Source organism: Malus domestica, chromosome 15 (genome assembly GCF_042453785.1).
Source record: "Malus domestica chromosome 15, GDT2T_hap1".
NCBI lineage: Eukaryota > Viridiplantae > Streptophyta > Magnoliopsida > Rosales > Rosaceae > Malus > Malus domestica.
Window position 1 is genome coordinate 42,373,359 of NC_091675.1, and position 27,532 is coordinate 42,400,890.

Sequence of the window (27,532 nt, forward strand, 5' to 3'; positions counted from 1 at the left end):
ATGCATAATAACACGCCTCTTCGATGCCCTGGCGCCTACATGCCAAGCATATGGAGTTACGATTTTATATGATTTTAGTTAGGACAACATTTGTTTCTCTTAGGTGTTCATTTGCGCTTTTTGTGCAGTCCTTGAAGATTGATCACAATCCTCCAGCCGTTAAATTTTGTTTTATGCTTAATGGGTCTACAATAATTGCAATGAGGCATTTTGAGTATACGTGTAGAATTGCACATGAATATAGTTAAATTGAATAGAGTATCAAAGTAATTAGTCGTAGGCCATTAGATTGACTTTGGAATACAAATATATATGATACAAGTTTTTATCAAGATGTATTACTTACACAACTACTTTTGTAGGACAAAGTATACGAAGATGCGCTGAAGTTCCTAGAGGAGAAAGTGAAGCATATGAATGATTACATTGATGATGATAATAATGATATCAACACGCTGACTACACTTGAGTTCATTGATGATTCCAACGGTTGGGTTTAAGATATTACGTTGAAAATGACATAAGAAGAGCCCTTAAAAAAAATATTGAACAACATTGATGGCCAAGGAACGTACCAGAGTCTCCACCTCACTGCTTTTAGCTTCAGGCTCCATAGACAACATGGGTTTGAGGTCTCCCAAGGTATGTAATACGTGAATTTTTTGTTATTTATTGTTATAAACAATAGATAATCTACAAATAAAGACATTAGACACAGAACTTTCAAATGTACTTCTAGTCATAACTTGTATGCAAGTTAGATGTATTCAGGACCTTCATGGACGATAATGGAAGTTTCAAGGCATGGCTTTGCAAGGATGTAAAAGGAATGTTGAGTCTGTATGAAGCTTCATATTTTGCTTTCGAAGGAGAGAACCTCTTGGATGAGGGCCTTGCATTCTCAACCAATTATCTCAAGAACCTCAGTGCACCTAGTGTTACCAATGGACTAGCAGAACAAGTGAGTCATGCACTGGAACTTCCACTGCACCATAGAATGCAAAGGTTAGAAGCTAGATAGTATATTGAGGCATACAGAAAGATGCCGGATGTAAATCAGGCGCTACTTGAAATTGCCAAGCGAGATTTTAAGAGGGTGCAATGCACACTCCAAAGGGATCTTCAAGAAGTATCAAGGTAACTTTTTTCCCCTTATACATGCAATACACATTTGGGAAGAGAGAATTAAACACAGCACTCATATTACAACTGCATATATGTTTTAAACCATCAAGGTAATTATATATTTACGAGCATAAGCATTATCCTAATTCAATCAGTGTTTGCTTCATTAATATTGCGTTTAGCGACGCGTTTTCTCTCTCTCACTCTCTCCCTCTCTCTCCTAGTTTCTCTCTCTAGAAACCCCGATCTAGAGCTTCTTCTCTGGCTTCAATTCTCAGCCACCACCCCTTGCTCTTGCTCAGGTAAGCGCAACCCGCCATCTTCCTCCTCTTTCCAATCTCCTTCTTCCCTCCTCCTCTCTTTCTCTCCTTCCCTCCTCTGCCTTTTTCTTCTTTTCCTCCCTTCTTACCTTCTCTGCTCCATCCCCCTCCTTGCATCCATCTCTTCCTCTCTTCCTTCCAGTCTCATTCGTTCGTTTTATTCCCGGTTCTCTTTGAGTTTATCTCTATTTTCCCTGAGCTAGGTTCTCAACTATCCCCTAAGCTTGTCTCAGATCTGGGCTTCATGCCCCTTATTCGCCATCTTTTGCCTAATTTTACTGTTTTCTATATTTTAACTTTCTATCCTCCCTTCTCTTTAGCTGTGATACTACATCCCCATCCCACCATGTACTCAAATAGGCGGGCTCCGATCAGGAAAAGGATCCCAAATCTACTACCCACCTTCATTTCCCATCCCCCAACCAGCATACCTATGCTGGATCCCCATTGAGGCCAAGTGTTGGGTATTTTACATACCCCCTTAGCCTCACCCTCTACCAAAAAACAGTTTGTGCAACGTAGGTACCTTCGTTGTGCAAAATAAAAAAACATTGCCTGAAAATTAGCCCAACGAAACCTTCGTCGCACGCCAACTGTCTCGCCAAGGCAGTGAAAGCAGGGTTTGTGTGACGAAGAAGCAACCCACATCGCGCAAAGTGTCTTTGCGCGTTGTATGTCCCTACGTCAAGCAAAACTCCTTTGTGCAACGTAGGTTATCTGTTGCGTAAAGGCACTTTGCGCTAGGGGTGGGCACTTAGAACCGAAAACCGAAACCGAAACACGAACCAAATCGAACCGCACCAAACGGTTTGGTTTTGCGATTTTGGAACGGTTTTGGTTTTGAAATCGAACTGCAACATAGAAAACGGTTTGGTTTCGGTTTTGACTTTTGAAAACCGCACCGAAACTGAACCGCACCGCAAATATTAATAAACATTTAATTAAATGTTCATATTAAATTTCATGTTTTAATTGGTTGTTTGTTAAAATCCATGCACTTAGTATGGACTCAACCACACTAGAATATCATCATTCATCACTTTCTTTTGTTCATTAAGTTAAAGGACCTTTGTTATTTTATACCATCACACACACACACATATGTACAAGGCTGGACTAATCTTGTTATCAAGAGTCAAACAATGATCTAATGAAGTCCACTCATTTGAAGCATGATATCACATATTCTAGTATGAAAATTTTGCTCACGTTTAATGAATTCAAAGTTATTCAATTTGTATTATGTTATACCTTGTACGGGACACCCTTTTGTTGCACAAACATGTTTTAACATCACAACTGCATGCAACATGCTAATTGTTTATATAACAAATGTCTTTTTCTTATTGCTACTGGGAAATGCTTATTAATATGTTAAATTGCAAATTGTACATTTTTTTCTTAAAAACCAAACCGAAATCGTTTGAAACCGCACCGAACCGAACCAAACAGTTTGGTTTCATTTCGGTTTTGGCTTCAAAATCGCACCAAACCGTGCCCACCCCTACTTTGCGCCACGCAAGGACATACGTCACGCAAAGCAGTTTTGCACAACGTAGAGACATGTGTCGCGCAAAGACGACGCAGGTTGCTTCTTCGTCGTGCAAACCCTTGTTTTATTTTTTTTTGGCAAAAATATTTTTTATTTAATTTTTAATAAATATTGTAATTAAATTATAAACAACAAGATGTTTGAACATAAAAGAAAAAACTACAAGAAGTAGTCTTCTAGGCTTGATGCATCAGGCTACTGGGTATCGACTGGGCAAAGTGGCTAGGAGGTCAAAGGTGGAGCAAGATTAGGTGCTGGCATCGGGATTTGAAGGCCGGACATCTGTAAGGCCCGTAAGATCATACTCATCTTCTTATTCTGGGCCGAAAACTGGGCTGCAATCTTGGTTTCTCAGGCTGTTGGTTTGGCCTCCCAAGCTGCTTGTTAGGCTACAAGCTGACATTTTAGGATTGCCACTTCCTTCGTCAGGGCTATGACTTGTCCTGTGGTCGCCATGCATTGAGCGACTGAACCGACACTAATGACGTCGATGATGCGAGCACCTGGGATGCCATAAGAGTAGCCTTAATAAGGGGTGTAGGCTCCCCAATCAATGTAGCACTCACGGCTGAAGCAGTAGGTGCTGATAATACGGGAGGCGCATTGGTCACACTCCTACAACGAGTGATCAACTATGACATCTATACACTTTTTGAACCATAAAAATATAACATTAGAAACTAATCCTTTCTTGCATTTGAAACTAATCAATTAGTAGCCAAAGTAATATAAAATCCTTTCTTGCATTTGTTCACATATATATAAAGCAGTATTGCAAAGGTAGAAACAATACTAGATGCACAGAAAAGTAAGAAATGTTATTAGCATGAAAAGTAATTAGATTCGAATACAGTGCACCATCCTAAAATTCCTTCTTAAAAACCATTTGCAATGCATGGCTTTAAACGTCAATACCTCTCAACAACATATATCTACACCTACATGTCAAACCCTCTCAAGCGCCCCTCTTGATAGTTGAAGAAATATTCAGGAATCAGTCGTCGTTCACTAGTAATGTTCGAAGCAAGAAACATGAGAAAGCAAAGCACTAGCAATTTGGAGGGAAATACAACCCAGAGAAGAGCAAGTAATAATAAATTACAGCAATTGAAAACATGAGAGGACTCCAGGACTTACCAAAATTTTGGATGGCAAAGTATTACTTTGCAAGACAAATATCCTTGTGGTAAAGCACACCCTCTTTGTTCTAAATATGAGCTGCAATGTGATAAAACGTAAGAAATGAACCATTTCTCCCTTGGACTCCAATAGGTTGCAGAGAAGATATAGGAAACAAAGGCAATATACAGATTAAGGGAACAAAGGCAATACCAAAGTTCATTACATTTAATAGTTCTCAAAGCAAATTGAAAGCTTAAGTACATGGAAGATATGGTTGGCTTGTAGCTACCATTTGAAATAAAAGCAGTAATTCAATGATTAAATTGATTGACATCATGATAATATCATCAAGTTCATAGCTAGCCAGCTGATAGGAGCATATTTATACGACTTAGTTAGCTTGTTTTCTTGCTTTTAATTAGCTAAACTATGATAATTATAGTGTTTAAAGTTATTTTCGTGCAATTTCAGGTTTTAGTGTCAAAATATGCAAAAAGAAGCAATTTGGAACATTCTAGAGCATTTTTGGGCCAAGATTGGATTGTGCAAGCATGGAGGCATGATGATGGACGAATTTGAAGACAAAAGAGGCTATGAACATGCTAAAAATCTGGTGAAACAAATACAAGTTGCAAGAAGGGATAAATTTCTAGAAGGATTGACCAAAACTTCACTCAAAACCAAGAAATTCTTCAATGCCGTGGGCATTGATTCACTTTCACCAGAAATTTGAGTGATGATGCAATGCTTAAATCACCATAACATGTGAGTGGATGATGCAACGCTTAACTCACCATGACATGTGAATGGATGACTCAATACCTAACCCACCAACAATTCCCACTCTTTGCCTTGCTCACCTACTCAATTCCACCAGAATTTTGTGTTAAACAAGTCCATCCTTTTCCTATAAATACCATGGCAGCAACCTCATTCAAATCATCCAGAAATTAACCATTCTCCAAGCCTTCCCTTGCCTCTCCTTACATATCTAAACCTTCCCCATCCATTCCTCCATATAACCAACCATTCAACCACCATAACCACCTTGTGCCGCCACCATTGAAGGAGAGGAGAGGTCAGAGGCAAAGGGGCTTAGAGTGAGAAAAGGCAAGGAGAAACTGACGGGAGCAACACAGAGAGCAAAGTTTCACTCCATTTTTCTTGGTTTTATCTTCTCAAACTCATGTTTTACTTTTGGTTTAATTTGAAAATAATGTGTAACTAAATTTATTTTGGCTAGAGGTTAATTCAAAGCCATGAATATATTTGTAATATGAATTGATTACCTTCAGTTGTGATTTCTGAGTTGTGATTTAATTTGCTTAACTGCTTGATTGATAACTAATTTGTGTATGTTGGTTGAGAGTGCACGCTTAATTTTCATGCATGAATTTGATGCTAGAATATAAGGGAGTTTCACCTAATCGTTATGAACTTATATTCACAAGTAGTGAAGGTTGTAATCCACAATCGTGTTAAGTGAATTCTAGGCTGGATTAACATGCGTATTCCATAGTTATGAATGCCTAGTCAATGTTTATGATTTCCGTTGAACTTAATGATCTTTGTTGAATGTCTCTATCATGCGTATTCCATAGTTAGGGACTTTGATGAGGAATAATTTGGTTGTAATGCGTATTCCATTCAATCCAATGAATCTAGGGAAATCTAAGAGTTAATTTAAGTGGATCTAATTAACTTGGAACATTGTCATTCACAATTTATTGAAAGAACAACTGAAAATCAATTTAGGTTGCATATGTGTCATGTGTGGAGAAAAACCCTCTAGCTAGTCCGTCACCTATCCTTTCACCTTAATTTCATGCTTTTGTCAATTCTGTAATTTATTTAAGTTTAATTTACTTCTCGTCAAAACCAAACCCCCCCATTATTAAATTATATTATTTAGTTAGTTTTCATTGTTGTTAGTCTTTTAATTCAATTTCCGTCCATTTCAGTTTCTAGTGTCTAATTTGATTGTTTTCATTATTTTGAGTCATTCTAAGTGTGTTTCGAGTTATTAGAGTTTTTAGCCTAGTTTTGTGTCCTTGAGTCTTGTTTAATATTTTTAAATTAATTTAGAATAGATTAGCAATCCCTCCTAATCCCCGGCCTAGAACGATACCCTACTTATATCTATACTACAATTGTCAAAAAGAGGGTTTAATTTGTGTGTCAAGTAATTCTCACATCAAATTTTGGTGCCGTTGCCGGGGATTAGCAACTTTGCTAATCCCTTTATTTTTGTTTTTGTTTATGTTTATATTGGTGTTTGTGTATTTTACTTTTGATATTTGATTTATTTTTCTTTCTTTGATTTTAGGTACAAATGGAGCAAGACATGGCACTTGCGACCATTCAAGCTCAATTGGCACAGCTCACTGCTCAATTGACTCATAATGCCGAACGGACCACAATGCCAAGTGTCCCTACATTTGATGTGCCCTATGGGCAAGGATATCAACATCCTCAATTCACTGTGAACGAAGATGCTTGGGGTTATCAAGGCTATGATCAACCAAGCAACAACATGTTTTCCAACGCTTACAATTCGGCTTGGAGGGATCATTCAAATTATATGTGGGGGGAACCTCAACAATTCCAACAAGATGGATATTGGCAGCAAGAGGAGGAGTTCTATTCAAAACCTATGCAATATGCTCAATCAAACTCAGGTTCGTCAATAGATTACAATCAAATTTTTGATGAATTAAATTCTTTGGTGCAGGGCTCACAAAATCAAGCCAAGGAGGCTCAACAAGATGGATATTGGCAGCAATCTGAGGAGTTTTATTTAACGCCGATGCAGCCACCACCGCATACCCCACAACAATTCCAATCAAATTCAAGTATGTCCATGGATAGTGATCAAATTCTTCAAGTACTAACCTCTTTGACGCAGGACCAACAAAATCAAGACAAGAAGTTGGATAAATTGATGAGTCAAATGGGAGAGATTATGGAATTCATGGTACAAATTCAAGAGCAAAGTGAACTCTCCAGCTCAACTGTTGAAAATTCGAAGGAAGATTTTGAAATCCACGATGCTATCACTTTGGAAGGTGACATGAAGGATGAAGCTGTCCCAGAACCATCCAAACACAGCCCGAACATGGATAAATTGCTGCTGCAAGCAGAAGAGGAGGAGGACGACCTGGGCAGTTTAGAAGAATTCTTGCTGCAAGCTCCTCAAATCCCTATGTCATCCAACTCAGGTGAGGAAGTTCTAAATCCACTTCATTCTAACATTATTCCACCAAATGTCCTTTTTCCTTGTAGGTTTTTTATTCCAAATATCAAAGAGAGTGAAAAAGACATTGTGGAAGCTCTTCCAAAGGTGCAAAGTGATATCCCAATTCTTGGTGCACCAAAACAAGTTCCCGATGGTATTGAAACGTTCAAAGAACCTTGCACACCAAGAAAAGAGATTCAAGAAAATGAAGTGGTTGAAGCATATCAAGAATACATCCAAGAGGCTGTGCATGAGACAATCAAGCCCAAAGCAGTTGAGTTTGATAACACGGGACAAGCCACAACCATCATAGTAAACCTGGCCAAGTTCAAAGTCCCGGAAATGTTCAAAGATGTGGTGTTTGTCATTGAGTTTGTGTCGGAAAAAGAAAGTAAGCCATCTTCTCCAATTTTAATTTTAATTTATACTAACATGTTTCTGATTTTGATGATTCAGGCACCCACTCTTGAATTTAAACCATTGCCGAATCATTTCAAGTATCACCTCCCATTAAAAGATAAATTCCATGCTTTGGAGCCGAGGGGAATTTAAAGGAAAGATTCGTCCGGCTAAAGACGTTAAATCAAGCGCTTCTTGGGAGGCAACCCAAGAATTCAACGAAGGGAGACTTTGGAATCGCTAACCAAATCAGATTTGCATTCTTACACCCTTATCTTTACTGCTTTCATTTTGTTTTGTTCAGTTAGTTGTGTTATTTGGTTGATTTCTGTGAGTTTGTGTTATTTAGTTTAAGTGTGGGGGAAGGTTAAACAAAGTCTTTTTACATTGATTTACATATTTTACATTGATTTAAAAAAAAAGAAAAAAATAAAATAAAATAAAATTAAAAAAAAAAACATAAAAGTAAAAATATTTTACAATGATGTGTAAACTAATAGCATTCATTGGTCAGGTGGTGCTTCAGTAGTCGGCGGAGCTTCAGCAGTCGGCGGGGCCATGGAAGGAGGAGGTATCGGAGGTTGATCAGTTGGAGCTTCACTACGCGGTGCCGCCCCAGAAGACGAAGGCAGATGCGGTTGAAACAAACCCACAAACCTCCGGTGATCAAGTAAAATCTGACCATCATTTTCCTGCAGCTGGTCAATTTTCCTCTTCATGTTTGTGGCATAATTGTGTGCAAGCTTGTGCAATTGTTTATTTTCATGCTTGAGTCCTCTAATCTCCTATTTGAGACTCTGTATTTCAGCCACCAACGATTCAACGTGACGGGTTCGAGCAAATAGGCGTTGGGCCATGTTGGACACAGAACCCGCACACTGCACGCTAAGAGCTAGAGACTCCTTAACCGCCAATTCATCAGACCGTCTAGCGAGCAGTCTGTTATCTCTGGGGGTGACAAGGTTCCGGGCCACCACCGCAGCTGTCATTTCATTTTTCATCACCGAATCCCCCACGGTAAGGGGACCGGTAGGGGATATGAAGGATGGGCGCCATATGTTGTCTGGTGAAGGCGGAGCTGCCTCTTCACCAATGTTCAAGTCAAAACGACGATCGGAAGGGCCAGACATTTTTCAGAATGGTAAAGAAAGAAGAGATCGGACAGATTAAGATTTTGGAAGTGCAAGAAGGGAGTGTTTACAGGAGAGAGCTCAAGTGTGTTGTGGAACAAAATTAACGCCTCTATAAAAAGAAGAAATCAAAGAGGCGCTCCTCAGAAAATGAGGCGTCCTCTCGCAAATCGAAGAGTCGGGGCTCCTTTCTCAAAAGCCGGATTCTTTTCTCAAAAGAGGCGTTTCATTTCTTAAAGGCTGGGCTTGCTCAGAAACCACGAGCCGAACCCCGGATTTCAAAAGATCAATTTGTCCAGACGTGTCGTCACTCGTCACATGCAACTGGCAGCTTTGCGGAAATTACGGGCAGCTTTGTCAGAAAGCGCGTAATTTGTACTATTCATCCATCCACCGGCTGCCGACAATGAGAGAGGGAATAGTTCCGGTTGTGAAGAAAAGTCCTATAAGTATCTACCTTCGCCTTCCACAGCAAAGGCACACCCTCTCAGCACTTCTTCATCTCCGAGAATGTATTTCCAACACACCCTCTCGAGTCACTCAGTTTTCCTTATTCCTTGGGGTACCTCTGCAAACAACCTATCCAAAGCAAAAGTATTTCATATCATGAAGGTTGAAAGCAAGAGTATCTCATATCATGCATTTTCCATGTCCTTTTCCTTGTCTTTGTTCTAACCTGCAGGACATGGAGAAATTGCTCTCGAGTACTCGTCTTCCACTGCTGATGTACTTCCAAAGAAGCTGCCACATCTACCTGAAGAACAGATAAGGCAAGCGAAAATGATACCAGCAGCATGTGGAGACAACGTGCAGAAGAAACAAGCAGAGAAGAATGCAGCTTGCACAATCAACCCAGCATAAGGAGTCTGAGTTGAAGAACTAGAGAAGCTGCCACATCTGCTTGGAGAACAAATAAGGAATTGAGCCTGCACAATCATCCCAGCAGAAGGAGTCTGAGATGAAGAACTAGAGAAGCTGCCACATCTGCTTGGAGAACAAATAAGGAACTGCAACATCACCAAAGAGCAAAGCTTCGCCGTACAATATCATCAAATCATCACTTGCAAGTAAAAAGCTAAGTATCACCCCGTTCAAGAGGAAAGCTGTGGAAAGTCAACAAGCACGACCAATGATCACTTATTAAGTTCTATTCATTGTCTTTTATCGTGATTTTCAATTTTTCGTTTGCAATTTTTTTTTACATTTTCTTGCGTTACTTAACTGAATTATTTCTTTTCTTTGCAAGAATTTTTGGTTATTTCCACCCTTGAAGTTGATTGCAGAATTTTAGCTTGGGGGGGTCATCGCTTGATTTTACTGCAAACTAGGGAAGTTTTCAGTCCAATTGCTTTATTTTGTTTCTTATTATTTATTTATTTCATTTTTATTTGCATTATAGTGTTTTCTGACATTGGGGACAATGTCCAGTTTAAGTGTGGGGGTCTCTAGAATTTCATTTGTTTCTGTATTGTTGCTTTTTGTTTTCTTAATTAGTGTTGTTTTCTTTTAAAAAAAAAAAAAATCGGAAAATTTAAAAATCCAAAAATATGGTCTTGTTTCCCTTATTGTTTTGAATTAGATTTTTGTTAGTTTCCCGACCCAATGATATAATTGGATCAAATTTGAACCATGATCATCAAGAACTTAGTTAACATGTGTTTTGTGAAATTCCTAATTCTCTTGTTAGTTTTGTACATGTTTGACCATCTTTGAAAAAACCAAATGCACATAGCCTTGTTGATGTGAAACTAAAGCATGACTTAAAGCTTCATATGTGAATTTAGTGACCATATACATCCTATGTGAGTTTTTGAGCCGATTGAAAGTGTGTGCATTTTTCATACACTTCTATTCTTTCATGTGTGATGAACTTATGTGAGATACATCTCTAGAACTTGCGTAACGATCTTTCGAAATGTTTGTCATTGATTGCATGAACTTGGAAATGATAGAGGCATTAGGTTTACCACTATGGCCCAAATAACCATGTTTCCCAAAGAAAAATGATATCATTAGATTGCCAATTTGAGCCGTATTTGTTGAGCCTTTTATTTCTTATCACCAGATATGTCTACCCTTATACCTGAAACATTTTTTCCTTACCCTTTCCAAGCAAGCAATGAGAGATTATCTTATGAGAAACGTTTGTGAAGTACTTTGAAGGTGTTTGGCAAAAGAATAAGTGTGGGGGTATTTCATGTTTGTATTTAAAAAAAAAAAAAAAAAAAAAAAAAAAAAAAGAGAGAAAAGAGAAGAAAAGAAATAGAAAAAGAAAGATTGTACACAAAGAAAATAAAAAGTTGTTCAAGTTTCAGTTTAAGGGTGTGGTTGGATGTGCTAAAAGAATCGTTGGAAAGGTTGAGTTCTTATAAATCTAAAGAAAAGAATTGCTTGCAATGTAGCTTGGAACTTGTATTTACCTATTCTTTCATTTCAATAACCCTCTCCCTAAACCTCATTACATCCAATAAAAGTCCTCTTGATTTAAGTTTTGCAATTATGATTGTGGAGAAGTGATCTTTATGCAAGCTTATGGTAGAACTTTCACATTTGATTCTTTGAGCGAAACACATTTAAACTAAACACATGTGTGATTGAGTGTATATCCCGTGAGAAGGTTGCTAGTTTGCATATGATGATTTTAAAAATATAAAAATTTTGAAATTGCATTAGCATGGCTATCTCACACATTACACTTCAAGGATGATTCAAAGATTACTGCTAATATTTGAATAAGGAAGATGAACTTGGATTAGCTTGTTTGGTGCCAGCTATGGTTCTTGTTGATTTGTGTTCTCGAATGAAATTCTATGAGGGTCACATAGGGGGAAGCTAATGTTTTTCTTGTTACTTCTTGTTCTTGTTTTCTTTGTTTTGCTCGAGGACTAGCAAAAGCTAAGTGTGGGGGAAATTGATAGGAGCATATTTATACGATTTAGTTAGCTTGTTTTCTTGCTTTTAATTAGCTAAACTATGATAATTATAGTGTTTAAAGTTATTTTCGTGCAATTTCAGGTTTTAGTGTCAAAATATGCAAAAAGAAGCAATTTGGAACATTCTAGAGCATTTTTGGGCCAAGATTGGATTGTGCAAGCATGGAGGCATGAGGATGGACGAATTTGAAGACAAAAGAGGCTATGAACATGCTAAAAATCTGGTGAAACAAATACAAGTTGCAAGAAGGGATAAATTTCTAGAAGGATTGACCAAAACTTCACTCAAAACCAAGAAATTCTTCAATGCCGTGGGCATTGATTCACTTTCACCAGAAATTTGAGTGATGATGCAATGCTTAAATCACCATGACATGTGAGTGGATGATGCAATGATTAACTCACCATGACATGTGAATGGATGACTCAATACCTAACCCACCAACAATTCCCACTCTTTGCCTTGCTCACCTACTCAATTCCACAAGAATTTTGTATTAAACAAGTCCATCCTTTTTCTATAAATACCATGGCAGCAACCTCATTCAAATCATCCAGAAATTAACCATTCTCCAAGCCTTCCCTTGCCTCTCCTTACATATCTAAACCTTCCCCATCCATTCCTCCATATAACCAACCATTCAACCACCATAACCACCTTGTGCCGCCACCATTGAAGGAGAGGAGAGGTCAGAGGCAAAGGGGCTTAGAGTGAGAAAAGGCAAGGAGAAACTGACGGGAGCAACACAGAGAGCAAAGTTTCACTCCATTTTTCTTGGTTTTATCTTCTCAAACCCATGTTTTACTTTTGGTTTAATTTGAAAATAATGTGTAACTAAATTTATTTTGGCTAGAGGTTAATTCAAAGCCATGAATATATTTGTAATATGAATTGATTACCTTCAGTTGTGATTTCTGAGTTGTGATTTAATTTGCTTAACTGCTTGATTGATAACTAATTTGTGTATGTTGGTTGAGAGTGCACGCTTAATTTTCATGCATGAATTTGATGCTAGAATATAAAGGAGTTTCACCTAATCGTTATGACACTACTACAAAAATGATTATCACTGACGGTATAAAACCGACAAGAAACCCCAATTATTGTCGGATTTTTGTTAAAAATCCGACATTAAATAATGTAATGTCGGATTGGAAAACCGCCACTGATACTACCGTCACAAAAAGGTATTAATGTCGCTTAATTCCTTTAATCCGCCACAAGGAAGTAAAGTAATATAAAATAAAAAGGATAGTAACGTCGGTTAAAAGCGACATCACGCATCACGTCGGTTACATGCGACACTAAGTAATGACAATCTGATAAATAAAATAATCAATATACTGTCGATCAAAAGCGACGCTACAACCTATCAATATTAAAAAAATAAAACAAATCTGTCTCAGATTTGAATTGTTGGGAACTGAGATGCGATCGAACTTGAATTTTGGTCTGGAGTGGTTTGGTGCGTGGTGTTATTCACTTCGCTGGATTTCCCTGCTGGTTTTCTGGGAATAATAACGCCAATACATGCAGGCTTAATCGTTAAAATCTCTCTCATTTTCAGTAATCTTCCCTACTAAAAGCTTAGAAGCTTACCCAGAACACCAGAATAGACAATTTTGAGCCGAAACTATATGAATTAGAAGTTGGGACAAGAGAAACATAAGTATACCAGACGGTTTCAAGGTGGCAGGAACTGGCCGGAAAACGGCCTGCAAGGGCGGAGTTTCCTGCCGGAAACTGGAGAAAAACCCAAAAATCAGTTAAGGGTTCCCGAGTTCGATTTCGATGCATTTCCAAGTAAAAAAACACAGATTTAAGTCTCAAAAAAAGGTTTAGAGTCATACCCAAAATCAAATTTGGAGGAGCAGATGTCGAATCCGCCTCAGATTCGACGAATGGAGCTTGGTGAGGTTCGGCAGCTTCTGGAAATGGGAAACAGTAAGCATGCATGTCCAATCTTAGTGATTTCTAGCTAAAAAAAACCACATGCATGAAGATATTTAGTACCTAGGATCGATTCCAAGTGAGTTCGAGTGTCACCACTAGCGAACTCGACGGAAGTCTCGCTAGAATCCATGGCAACTCGTCGGGGATCTTGTGCAGCGAGCACGCCAAGAGAGAGAGAGAATGAGAGGTGGTACGAGAAAAGAGGGTGGAGAGCCGAGGTGGTTGTGGTGCTCACTGAAAATGCAATGGCATGCTGATGGTGGTGCTCCGGTCGATGGTAGAGGGAGGACGAGAGGGATGAGAGCTGGCTTCATGTACAAGTGTTGAAGCTTGCTTCCATTAGCTCTCGGGTCCAAAGGCTGGTATCCGTTGTTATGGTGCCTTGGTGGTTTCTGTGCAAAACAGAGAAAGGATGAGGCTTTTAGAGAGAGAAGGGTTTTTTAGGTTTAGAGGAAAGCAAGAGTAGAGACGGTGAGGGAGGGAATGGGTTATTGTCTAGTCTGACACTATTACTGACAACTTTCATAGCCCATTAAGTTAGCTGACATAGTTTTTAAGGGCATTTCAGCAACCATCAAATTAAAAATAGTTCCCGCCTAGTGTATTTCAAATTATTTGACCAATGCCATCGCATAAAAGCGACACCAAAACCGACGCCAGATTTAAAATAATTAAAAACAATAATTAGTGTCGCTTATAAGCGATACCAGTACTTTACGTCGCTTAAAAGCGACAGTATTATTTAAAATTATTAAAAGTTATGTCGGTTAAAAGCGACATTAAATGCTTACGTCGGTTAAAAGCGACATAGACATTTTGTGACGCTTATAAGCGACAGTAAATCCGACATCATTTTCACTAAGTGTCGCAAATGTCTTATCCGCCATTATATTATATTAAAGCGACACCACCCAGCGACACAATAAGTCCATTTTGTAGTAGTGTGAACTTATATTCACAAGTAGTGAAGGTTGTAATCCACAATCGTGTTAAGTGAATTCTAGGCTGGATTAACATGCGTATTCCATAGTTATGAATGCCTAGTCAATGTTTATGATTTCCGTTGAACTTAATGATCTTTGTTGAATGTCTCTATCATGCGTATTCCATAGTTAGGGACTTTGATGAGGAATAATTTGGTTGTAATGCGTATTCCATTCAATCCAATGAATCTAGGGAAATCTAAGAGTTAATTTAAGCGGATCTAATTAACTTGGAACATTGTCATTCACAATTTATTGAAAGAACAACTGAAAATCAATTTAGGTTGCATATGTGTCATGTGTGGAGAAAAACCCTCTAGCTAGTCCGTCACCTATCCTTTCACCTTAATTTCATGCTTTTGTCAATTCTGTAATTTATTTAAGTTTAATTTACTTCTCGTCAAAACCAAACCCCCCCATTATTAAATTATATTATTTAGTTAGTTTTCATTGTTGTTAGTCTTTTAATTCAATTTCCGTCCATTTCAGTTTCTAGTGTCTAATTTGATTGTTTTCATTATTTTGAGTCATTCTAAGTGTGTTTCGAGTTATTAGAGTTTTTAGCCTAGTTTTGTGTCCTTGAGTCTTGTTTAATATTTTTAAATTAATTTAGAATAGATTAGCAATCCCTCCTAATCCCCGGCCTAGAACGATACCCTACTTACATCTATACTACAATTGTCAAAAAGAGGGTTTAATTTGTGTGTCAAGTAATTCTCACATCACCAGCTAAGGTAGAGAGAAAGTTCGAAAGGATAAGAGGTCGTCAGTTGGCAATTGTTACATGATTTATATATTGGAAATCTGCCTTAATCCAATTATTAATCCTAAAAGTGTATCTTACGACATAGGCGTATTGCAAATACGAGGCAAAACCCCTCCTCTGATAACTCTCAAGCAAGCATGTAGCAAAAGAAAGATAAATAGATTATGCATGCAGCCAATAGCTATTTTAATTATGTTTCTAATTTTTAAATTCTCATACCAGGAATTTGAAATGCTATTTGAAGATTTTGGAGGGTTTGATAGGCTGTACATGAAAATGCTTGCCTGTGGTATTCCAACTGCTGTTCACCTGATGTGTATTCCTCTGTCTGAGTTGGATATCTGTCAACAATTGTGAATAAGGTGCACTGATTTTACTGAGGAGATTCGCGATGGGCTGTTCACCTGAGGTGGATTCCTCTTTCTGCTTACATCTGCTACTTTTACAAATAGATTCATTAGTCCCCTCAATGTTCCTACTTTTAAAAAGAATATTTACACAAGCACAAAGATACAAAAATTCAATTGATATTGTTAGTTTAATGCCCAAAGATAAAGGCATAATTTGCAGGGAACTTCTATGAAAAACTTATACTCTGTCTTTCTTTTCACATGGAAATTGTGCAGAACAGTTAGAACCATTATGCATCATCTTGGAGAAGCTAGTTTAAAGAAATTGCAGTAATGTCCACTAAGAAGAAAAATTACGGGACAGAATTGTCTAAACCCCACCAACAACAATGAAATGGGTGTGATAGATTACCTCTCTAAATCAAATCCACCAATTCCAAGAACATAATCCAGGTTAACTTTTCCAAACTCTGTCCGCTTGAGTTGGGCCATGCGATTGATTTTCTATTTCCAAGACAATACATTCCGTTCAATAAAATAGTCATTATTAACAAACATGATGAAAGGAAAAAAAAACAGGTTACAAACCTTAATTCGTTGCACCAAAGAAGCAATTTCAAGTGAGCAATTTTTTTATTTTTTTTTATAAATAATGATGCCTTCGCCCATGAGCGGTAGGTCTCGGGTTCGAGACTTGGGAGCAACCTCTCCATAAATGGGGGTAAGGCTAGCCGACATTCACCTCTCCCAGACCCTGCGTAAAGCGGGAGCCTTGTGCACTGGGTACGACCTTTACAAATAATGATGCCCCAAAGGAAAGGGCCACACTATTTTGAGTTTTCAAGAATCACCATCGTTCAATTTGAATGTAGTACAGTGTAAATCAGTGCACCTTATTCACAATGATGCGGTCAGCATAAGCAATCTGCTCTGTTGAATAGCAGTTGAACAGCATAAGCAATACCGGCGATGACGAGAGCAACGGTGGTACGAAATCGATGGTTGTGACCGAGGAGATTCGCGATGGGCTGTCCAACTCTTGGAATTGTTTTATGACCGGGATCGATTGATGCAGCGTCATCAGGAATCATCGGGGCAGGATCAGAACCCCCGGTCGCTGATAGCGAACATATGGGTTGGAGTGGAGTCTCCCACAGCACTGAGAGCCAATTCATGGCGGACCTTTGCAAGGAAGGGTGCGAATACGCATCCACGGTCTCGCTAATCGAAGTCCCGCTCATAGTAACCATAGCAGAAAAAGGAGGTGGGTGGGTGTGCACAGGAGGGAAACCAGGATTCGAGAAGGATGAGGAGGAGGCTGGCTGGGTGCAGTCGGGAGGAAGGCTACGCGAGACGGAGTGAGGGAGAGGGCGAGATGAGCGAGAGGGATGAGGAGGAAGGACTCTTCCATTTTGTCCAAGTTATTTGGGAAAATTCAAAATAAGCGCCTATTTTTTACCACTTGCGCGAAGCAGGAAAGAATTATGACGTCGCGTTATTAGCCTTTGTGCGACGATCTCATTGGAGCGTTGCGCTATTATACTTGGACAAGGATTGTGTGCCTTCCAACTTCGTATGTTCCTGTCCTCTTGTTTTGTGTGGTCACGGTTAAGTCATATTAATATTTTATATTATTTTTTTTATAGAGATAATAAGACAAAAATAAATAGTAATATAAAATGTTAACGTGGCTTAACCATGATCACACAAACAGGAGAGCACCGGAAGTGGAGAGAAGACAATCCTTGTCCATTATACTTTGTGCACTGACCCATTTAAAACTATTTAATAAATATACATACCATTTAATTTCTTAAGTGTTATACGTACAAAATAACTAAATTTAAAGCTACTTAATAAATATATATATACTATTAAACTTGATTTGATACACATTCTACGATCCAACCGTCAAACTTGTTTGTATATACTTCGAGATTGCATACGCCAAAAATCGCAAAAAACAAACATTCAGAGATGAAGTAACGGAACAAAACTTTTCGACGGTTATAAACGAAAAATCATGATTTAACGATTATTTTAACTTCGATTTTGATGATTTTTTACAGATACACTCCTTGATCCTATATGAATACAATGAACTAATTCAATTGTCAATTTAAAATATTTACACTAGTGGATACCACAAAATCTTATGTTATACTTAATGAAAGTATAAATAAACTCTTTTTAGTGAATCTATTATTTTGATGGGATACACATTCTACGAAACTAGTTTCAACTATCCAACCATCAAACACGTTTGTATATACTTCGAGATCGCATATGCCAAAAATCGCAAAAACAAACATTCAGAGATCAAGTAACAAGATAAAAGTTTCGATGGTTATAAACGAAACATCACGATTTAATAGTTGTTTTAACTCCGATTTTGATGATTTTTTACAGCTACACTCATTGACCCTATATGAATACAATGAATGAACTTGATCTTCAATTTAAAATATTTACACTAGTGGATACCACAAAATCTTATGTTATATACTTAATGGAAGTATAAATAAACTCTCAAGTGTTAGTGAATCTATTGTTTTGATGGGATATGCATTTTACAAAACTAATTGCAACTATCCAAGCGTCAAACTTGTTTGTATATGATTTGAGATCGCATACGTAAAAACCAAACATTCAGAGATGAAGTAATGAGACAAAACTTTTCAACGATTATAAACGAAAAATCATGATTTAACGGTTATTTTAACTCCAATTTTGATGATTTTTTTACAACTACACTCCTTGATCCTATATGAATACAATGAACTAATTCGATCATCAATTTAAAATATACACAAATGGATACCACAAAATCTTATGTTATACCACAAAGTCGTTGACTTTGAGTGACGAATGCACACCTTCGTTGCACAAGATTTTGGTGCCAAACCAAGACTTTTACTGCTTTTGTCCCAACATTGCACGAAGAAGGTGTTCCTTCATCGTGCGAAGATGTTTTGCTCGACGACTGTCTTTGTCGCGCAAAGTTTCGTTGCACAAAATGCCTTTGCGTGACATTTCGTTGTAACCATTGCGCAAACATACTTTGTGCGACGTAATTTGCTTTGTCGTGCAAGTATGTTTTTGTACTAGTGCTGTATGATACTTTGTTTGTATATATTTGCAGGGGTTCATGAAGGGACTTTTGAATTGGTGTCTACTTTCTTGGTCCAAAGTTTGACTTCATCTGAGGCTGTGACGTCAGTGGCGGGTGTAGTGTTTGCTGCTGGAGATTAGGGTTTTTTATTTTCTATTTTTTACTGCCTTCAGGCCTAAGCTTATGTGGGCTTCCTGTTGTATCTTGGGTTGCTGCACTTATTTTTCTTGGGCCTTTTACTTTTCCTGTAGTTGTTTTCCCGGTCCTTTTTGGACCTTATACTATTTTTTTTTTCTTAAAGAAAGTTGACTTTCTGATAAATAAATAAAAAGGTGGAGGGTGGATATGGGCTTAGCTGAAAAGTTGAGCTTCACGAGAGACAGATTGATGAAGTATTTTTTTTGGTCGGTTGGAATCATCTTTGAACCTCAGTACAGTCATGTCAGAAAAGAGCTGACAAAAATGGTTGCTCTAGTAACCACCATTGATGATGTCTATGATGTTTATGGTACTCAGGATTTTTTTTTTTGGACAAATAGGAACCTTTCATTAAGGGCAAAGCCTAGAAGCCAAGCAGCAATACAAGGAGAGAAAAGCTAAACACAACAGAGAATAGAAGGTAAATAGAACAAGAAGCCAACCAAGGACTCGCCCAAGAGCTAAGACTAGGAGAAGATAGAGCACGACACAAAAGCGGGGCTAAGGTCCCATATGCGATTCTCCAGTCTCCATTCCAAAATAATTAAGGGGGGGCAGGGGAGACCATCTTTGGATAAAATATGGACTAGAAAGGATGGGGACCTTATGACCCAAACATCAGAGCACATCCCTCTTTTACATTGCGAAGCAACCCAGTCGGCTGCACTATTCGCTTGACGAGGAATCACCTCCAGTTGATTGAGTGAAAATGAGAAGAAAGATTCCAAATTTGGAGAAGCAACGGAAATATGGTCTAGTTGCCTTTCTTGAAATCGCCCTTTATGTAGCTAATAAGCTCCAGAGAGTCAGATTCAAAAGCCACATCTAGAAAGTTGTTGTGTATCGCTGAGCAAACAGCAAGAAGGGCTGCCTTAGCCTCAGATTGCAGAGAGGAGGAAGATAGGCAAGGAGTGGAAACGCTAGTAAAGATAGCCCCGTTGGAAGATCGGAAGACAACTCCCAAACCAGATTGAAGATTATCACTTGACCAAGCACCATCAAAGTTGGCCTTGGTAATTCCAATTGGGGTAGGGGCTCCCAATGCTGAGGATGAGAGATTATCGATCTAGGAGAAGGAAGACTGAATCCTTCTGGAGTTGCATTTGCCTTTATAAACTCCGCAGCATCCCGAGAAACTTTCTTGGTCGTATACTCCGGCGAAGGGACTGAACCATTAAAAATACAATTACACCTAGTTTTCCAAATCTCCTAGCAAATAAAGGCTACCGTGGTGTATACCCAAGAATGGGCATCAGCATTAATGCCCGTGGCCCTCTTAAGCGCGAAAAACCACTTATCAAAAGTTGTGATGCTTGATCGATCAATTCGGTAGTTAAGGAAGCTAGCAAACCAAACTCCAATAGTCCAAGGGCATAGGAAAATGACATGCTCCATCGACTCAGGGAACTCTTTGCACAAAGGACACAACGGGCTTTGGGCAGCCCTTTTAGTGAATAGGGCAAGCATCATAGGTAAGCAATTAGTAGCCACACGCCAAATAAATAATTTAATCTTGGGCAAGGTTTTAGTCATCCACATCACCTTCCAGAAAGCATCCCCGGTTTGGTGAGAACTCTGTGATTTACCTTTGCATAAAATTAACTCCCTTACTCGGGGAATATGAGTTGTAGCTGGATTTCACCGAGTAATCGTCATTTTTTGTATGGGGTCAGATTAGACGATAAGGTGAAATCCTATCCCCAATACAGGTTAATATAATGCTTCTGATAGCATTAAGAGGTAGAAAATGGTTGATTTGGCTAGTATCCCACGAACGAGAAATTGGGTGAATGATATCTTTCACCAGGAAATGGGTGGATTTAGGGACCGGGGTAGAGGGATGCAGTAATTCATCATCCACATCCATGATCCATTTGTCATTCCAAATGTTAATAGAATCACCATTCCCAATCTGCCAACGAGCACCCTGATTGATGATAGCTTGACCCTTAAGAAGGCTACTCTAGGCCCACGAAGCACGGGATCCCTTTGATGTAGATATAGCCTCCACATTAGGAAAGTACTTCCCCTTTAAAACCTTAGCCCAAAACGAATCCGGTTCTTGAATAAGATGCCAAAACTGTTTTTCAAGTAAAACCTTATTGAAGTAAAAAAAGCTTTTAAAACCCAGTCCACCAGCCGCTTTTGGGAGGCAAATGATTTCCCAACTCCTCAAATGGATCTGGCACTCGTCTTCATTTTAGCCCCACCAGAAATTCGTAATGAGAGCATTCAGTTCCCTGCAAAGCATTAATGGAAACAAGAAACAATTCATTTGGTACGTAGGAACTGCATATGCCACAACTTTAATAAGAACTTCACGTCCCGCTTGAGATAGAGAATTTATCTTCCACGATTGAATTTTCTGTTGAATTCGATTTTTGACATAGGTCAGTGCTTCGGTCTTTGACCGGCCCTATATTGTAGGTAAACCAAGATACTTCCCCAGGTCCGGGGAGTTCGACATATTTAAAACTGCATAATCTCGTCTCTAACTAATTGAGGAGTGTTTGCAGAAAAGAACAAGGTGGATTTATCATAATTGATCTTTTGTCCAAATGTTTCACAATATGTGTTGAGGATGTGGATAAAAGCACTACAATTTGTGTGGGGCGGCCTTCAAGAAAAAAGGGGAGTCATCAACAAATAATAGGTGTGAAATGATAGGCCTACCTTGGGATAAGGCTAAACTCTGAATGTCATTCTCATTGCATGCTTTTGTTAGCCGAGAAGACAAGGCTTTTGTAACAAATAGGAAAAGATAGGAGGATAGGGAATCCCTTTGTCTAATGCCCCTAAAAGGCTTCAAACTATCACTATCCCTCATGTTTAGAGAAATCGAGAACGATACTGTTCAAACACATGACATGATTAGGAGGATCAACCGATTGTGGAAACCCATCTTGATCATCACTTCTTCCAACAAATCCCACTCAACTTGATCATAAGCTTTGTTCATGTCAACCTTAAGCCCCACCTCATAATTCTTCTTTGATTTCTTGTTCTTCAGATAGTGAAAAGTTTCATGGGCTATGAGAATATTATCCTTGATTTGTCGATTCGTTATAAAAGCACCCTGGTGGTGAGAAATAAGAGATGAGAGGATAGGTTTTATTCGATTGGTGAGGATTTTGGAGAGGATCTTATATGAGTAGTTACAAAGGCTAATGGGACGGAATTGTGAGACAAATTCAGGGTTTGGGATTTTTGGAATAAGCACAATGTTTGTGTGGTTCATCAGAAGGGAAAGGAGACCATGATAAAAGAATTCTGAAGTAGCTCCATTGATAATTTCATTGATGTGTTGCCAGAAATTATGATATAACAACCATTGGAAACCGTCCGACCCTGGAGCTTTTAGGCCCCCCATCTACATACAAGCCTCTTTGACCTCAGTCATGGAGATGGGTTAGGAAAGAGAGGAGTTCATTTCTTACGTAACGGCCTTTTGGATACCACTTAAAGCCTCCCACGAATCCTTGGGACCATCCGAAGTGAATAGAGATCAAAAGTGACCTTTAAACTGATTGCAGATATCCACCTCATTCTCAATCCAACTATCACTTCCCCCTTAATCTTCATAACTTTATTATATTGCCTTCTTTGGATTGTAGTGCGATGAAAGAATGTTGTATTTGAATCCCTGTCTTTAAGCCACTTAATTCTTGACCTTTGCAACCAATAGGTCTCATCTCTTTTCACCTAGTTGACTTTCGATTCTCTTTTTTTTTTTTTTTGAAATTCAATAGGCTTGATCCTGAATATCATTGATCCTTTCAAGAGTTGCCAGATTTTTGTTTATTTCTTTACGGTTGTTTTTAAACTTGGAGTTGCTCCACTTTGTCAGTGCACTGCTACAACAATTAAGTTTAAACAACCACCGCTAAGAATAAGAACCATGACAATTTTCATTCCAAGCATTTGAAATTACAGAGGCACAATTAGGATCAGTATTCCAGTAGGCTTCAAATTTGAAAGGTTTTGGGAAGGATACAAAATGAGGACAAGTATTAATGATAAGAGGTTTATGATCAGAACCCATAAAGGGGCCGTGGGAAACACTGGTATTCAACCAGTATTCCATCCAAAGATTGTTAGCCAGGGCCCTATCAAGCCTTACTTCAATTAGAGCCCAATCCTCCCAATCACGCTCCCAAGTGAAAGGTAGGCTCGAGAAGCCCAGGTCAACCAGCTCCTTCCTTTGCATAAAGTCCTTTAAGAATTTCTGACGACCCATCTCCCACTTTCTGCCTCCACGCTTTTCATGCGACCAAACTAATTCATTGAAGTCCCCCACACACATCCAAGGAAAACCATTAGCTGCAAAAGATCTAGTCTGGCTGTCCCATAAGGGTCTTTTGTTCTCCGCTTGGCAGGGACTATACATCCAGGTAATACGCACCACTGATCCTATAGCAAACTCTTGAACATAAGTGTTAATGGCATTAACTAAGGAGGAGAGAATTTGTACCTCTAAACTGTCTTTCCACCAAAGGTATAGACCCTCAGATTGGCCGATTGCTCCCACAAAAAACCCGTATTGATATCCCATGGTTCTTCTGATACTTTCAATTCCATTACCTCGTGCTTTCGTTTTCGAGAGGAAGACAATATAGGGCTTATTTAGGCGGATTTGCTCCCGTAAAGCATCAATTGTCGAGTCCAGCTCAATTCCTCGATAGTTCCAAGCAAGGTAGATCATTGACGACCCGTGGCTGTTCTAAGCCAGCCAGCCACCGCCTGGAAGATTATCAGTATCTTCCACATCATTTTCCTTAATTACCTCCACTTCAATTGGGATAGGATCCCTAATTTCCTCATCAGGGACAACATTCTCTGAAGTTTCCTTGAAGAAGGTGATCTCTTTCGCCATATTAACTTGAACTTCCTTCAACTGATCTCTCTGCTGAGATCGTGTGACCATACGACGAGCTGCGTAGCTGGCATAGTTTCCTATGATTCTTTGTCCATTCCCACGAGCCTTGAGCTGAGTACAGTTGGAAGCAGTGCCCTCCGAGCATTGATTTCCCACCTCAATAACTAGGGAAGGAGCAAGAGTAGTCTTTCATTTTTTTTTTTGGGTTGCAGTGATAGCTCAGAGTTGGTGAAAGTTACCCTTTTTTGTTTCCCCAGAGTGGTAGTTGGTAAAATAGGAACCTGAGAGTTAAGCACAATTCCTCTCACTCGGCTGTATTGAAGTTTGAGAGGTTTTTTCCCAGGGAAAAAATGGTCCATCCTTAGGTTTAAAAACTGGGCTGGTGTTGGATGATGAGCTTTCAAAGGTGGGTTCGGTGTGGGGTTCCAATAAAAGAGATATTGGACTGTTATTTGGTTGGTAGGTGGGCCTTGGGTGGGTAATGGTGTTGAAAGGATTCTTACTTGGGAAATAATGTGTGGGATGGCTTAGAAAAAGGAAGTTTTGTTGCAGAGGGTAAGAAGGGGATAGTTGGAGGTTCAACTCGGTTTTGGGGGCCTCAGCAGCCGCATTTACCAGAGAGGATATGACGTTTTTGGCCTCCAAAGTAGACAGGTTGGAGGATGAGGCACCATCTGTCGTTACGGTTGTCTTGGATTGAATTGATGTGGCTTTTCCACCGCCACTTTGAGGGGTTCCAATGGTCCTTTCTTGTCTAGTTCAAAAAGGTGTTAGAGGTAGGGGCTCCCCTAGTTCTAGCTGTCCATCTTCTGTGTCCCTCATCACTGTTAATCGGCAACTGGGTTTTGTTCATCACTAGAGCACAGGTTTGACGGATTGGGTCCACAAAGATCTAACTACTATAGCTGTTTCCCGTCGCTGGTTGAAGGTCAGGGCCTAACTGACATCCAGAGTTAATAAGCCCAAGCCTTCCACAAGTAAAACATAGGGTATGGATCCTTTGAGTTTCATAATAGAACTCAACCCTGGACGACTTCTCTTCTTCTCTGGCTAGCCAAAATCCTGTTGGGATGGGCTTCCTAGCGTCCAGTTGCAGACAAATACGGAGGAAACCCCAGACACCATCGGGGTATTGAAAAGGATCTTCCACCTGCAACACCTCCCCATAAGCCTCCCCAATGGTTTTTGCGTTTTCCACCGAGTATTGACCAAAAGGGACACCATGGAGCTGGACCCAGTACACTATAAGGTGTGAAGGGATCTCTTCAAAAGCTAGATCTTTCGGCCATAACTGGGCAGAGCAGCAGAATCCCGCCACATTCCATAGACCCCCTTCTATGATCTTGTTAGTAGTAACTTGATCTGGTCCGGTAATGGTAAAGGTAGTGTCTGATTTTGTTGATACTCAAACTTCTCCCATATGTGCCCAAGCCTTCTTGAGAAGACGGACAGAAGCTCCACGGTTCGGTGGTTTGTCTACAAAGATGAAGGCCACTATACACACCCCTCCAATGGCATCAACAAGGTCAAGGTTGTTTTGGAGCTTAAGGAGAATATTATTTGCATCTAGTGTGTCGATTTCCATTTTCGAAGTAGGGAAATAGGTCTAGGACCAAAAGATCTTGAGGATATTCCAGATGGGTGGTGGGCTGAGATAATAGAAGTAGATGGTACATGTAGAGCCTGAGATTGTTTGGTTATATAACTGTGTTAAATGTTCTCTAGTATAGTACATGATGCAGATTTTGGTAGCAAGATCTCCAACAGTCAAGTCTATTGTGTGATTGATGGATATGGTAAGTAAATGCTTGGTAGGTTGTGACTTCTCTCTAGATTGATGTTTGGATGACGGTTCTGAACTGGGAATAGGTAAGAGTGATCTGAGCAGAGTGTAGAGCACTATAAGGCTATAGATTTGGAGAATCCTATGGGAGTTAATTTGGGATGGTGTAGCAAGTTTGTTTCTGGAGATAATTGACATGGGGAGAAGAGAAATAGGGAGCAGTGGAGGGCCAGGGCGGCGAGGGGACGGAACGTAAAGAAGGACGAGATAGGGAAGAAGGCTGAGACTAGCTCAGATGAACTCTCATGCGAGAGAGAAATTTTTTTATGGTACTCTGGATGAACTAGAGTTTTTTACTTCAGCTGTTGAAAGGTTAGAAATTAAAAAGACAAAATATATACAATCACTTACTTTTCAATATGCATTTAATTCATAGTTACTTAAGGAATTCCATTGCGTACTTGTGCTACTCAGATGGGATATCAAAGCTGTAGAAAATCTCCCACATTACATGAAGCTATGTTTCCTAATATGTATAATACTGTGAATGAGATGGTTTATGACACTCTAAGGAAGAAAGGAGAAAACGTCCTCCCTTATGTCACAAAAGTTGTACGTACATTACATATATATATATATATATATATATATAGACATATAAAGTTAACCACCTTATTGCCGCAAATTATTACTATTACTGTACTAGAGAATATGTACAATGTAGTCAATTTTCTTTCTACATTAATAATATCATTTTATTCTCCAATTAAATTGTAACTTCAGTTTCCAATATTAATTAAGTGCAATCTTTTGAATTCTATATATCTCAGTGGGTTGATTTGTGCAAAGCATTTCTAAGGGAGATAATGTGGTGCTATAACAAGCACACACCCACATTTGAAGAATATATCGACAATGCATGGATATTAGTCTCAGGGGTGGTGTTCTTAGTTCATACATATTTTCTCCTCAACCCAAAGATCACCAAGCAAGCACTTGAATACTTAGAGAATCAACAGTCTCTTGCATTGGCCATCTCTTATTTTCCGGCTTTCCAATGATCTGAGTACTTCAGCAGTATGTTAAAATTTTATTATTATTAAGAGGAGGGTTGAAAACTATCACTGCAAGCAGAAGTGGAGAGAGGAGAAACTACGAACTCAATCTCATGCATGATGCGTGGCAGTCTCTGTATTTCGGAGGAATCTGCTCGTCAATATGGTAATGGCGGCATGGAGCTCCAGACACAAGAGCAAAGAATTGAATCCTATCAGGGATTATCGATCCCGTTTAAAGACCATAACACACCCACACACACACACATATATATATATATATATATATATATATGCTGGATGGTTATTAGCACTAATATAGTGGAATTTATGTTAGTTTTTTGTTCAAATTTTCAATATTTATTAGACTAAAATGTTTGTATTTAATTTAAAAGTCATGTGATGTTCAATATTTAATGTTTCAAAGCTCCAAATATTTTTTGGTGTTAAATACTTAGAAAGCCATTTGACTGGTTTTACTAATATATACAAAAAAGTGTGATTGGAAGATGTTAAACAATTAAAATCCATTTTACTGCTTTACTAAATATATACAAAAAAAAGTGTGATTGGGGCACCATAATTTTTTGCAGTATGTATATAGGTATGTAAAAAAAATTCGCAAACACTACAGTGCAC

At 38.9% G+C, this 27,532-nt stretch overlaps 1 protein-coding gene, 1 long non-coding RNA gene and 1 pseudogene across 13 annotated transcripts; 1 reads left to right on the forward strand and 2 right to left on the reverse strand.

The window, feature by feature from the left end:
* On the forward strand, positions 1 to 27,132 carry LOC139192411 (tricyclene synthase EBOS, chloroplastic-like; annotated as a pseudogene).
* Positions 3,115 to 17,380, reverse strand: LOC103424276 (uncharacterized). 12 transcript variants are annotated; one of them, XR_011576566.1, is made up of 5 exons: positions 16,762 to 17,380; positions 16,282 to 16,373; positions 15,739 to 15,955; positions 4,135 to 4,215; positions 3,115 to 3,612 (listed from the first exon to the last, which is right to left on the reverse strand). XR_011576566.1 is itself a non-coding variant. In XM_029094936.2 (5 exons), exons 1-5 carry the CDS (start codon positions 16,948 to 16,950, stop codon positions 3,523 to 3,525), a joined length of 615 nt encoding a protein of 204 aa, XP_028950769.2. In that variant the 5' UTR covers positions 16,951 to 17,352; the 3' UTR covers positions 3,115 to 3,522. The 12 variants fall into 12 exon arrangements, 5 of the variants coding, with proteins under 5 accessions (XP_028950769.2, XP_028950768.2, XP_028950770.2 ...); XR_011576564.1 differs by having other exon boundaries at positions 3,115 to 3,645; XR_011576562.1 differs by having other exon boundaries at positions 15,804 to 15,955; positions 16,762 to 17,350.
* LOC139192412 (uncharacterized) lies at positions 13,138 to 14,209 on the reverse strand. The gene is made up of 3 exons (XR_011576568.1): positions 13,831 to 14,209; positions 13,668 to 13,745; positions 13,138 to 13,560 (listed from the first exon to the last, which is right to left on the reverse strand). It is a non-coding gene; the product is annotated as an uncharacterized lncRNA (long non-coding RNA).
* Positions 27,133 to 27,532: the final 400 nt, after the last annotated feature.

Excerpts from the sequence above, each read along its gene's own strand:
- LOC103424276 (XM_029094935.2), bottom strand. The coding sequence starts at position 16,950 with ATGACGCTGCATCAATCGATCCCGGTCATAAAACAATTCCAAGAGTTG. Across the intron at positions 15,956-16,281 it reads GGTGGATTTGATTTAGAGAG|CAGATGTAAGCAGAAAGAGG; the intron begins GTAATCTATCAC and ends TTGTAAAAGTAG. Across the intron at positions 3,613-4,134 it reads CTTTGCCATCCAAAATTTTG|GAGTGTGACCAATGCGCCTC; the intron begins GTAAGTCCTGGA and ends CACTCGTTGTAG.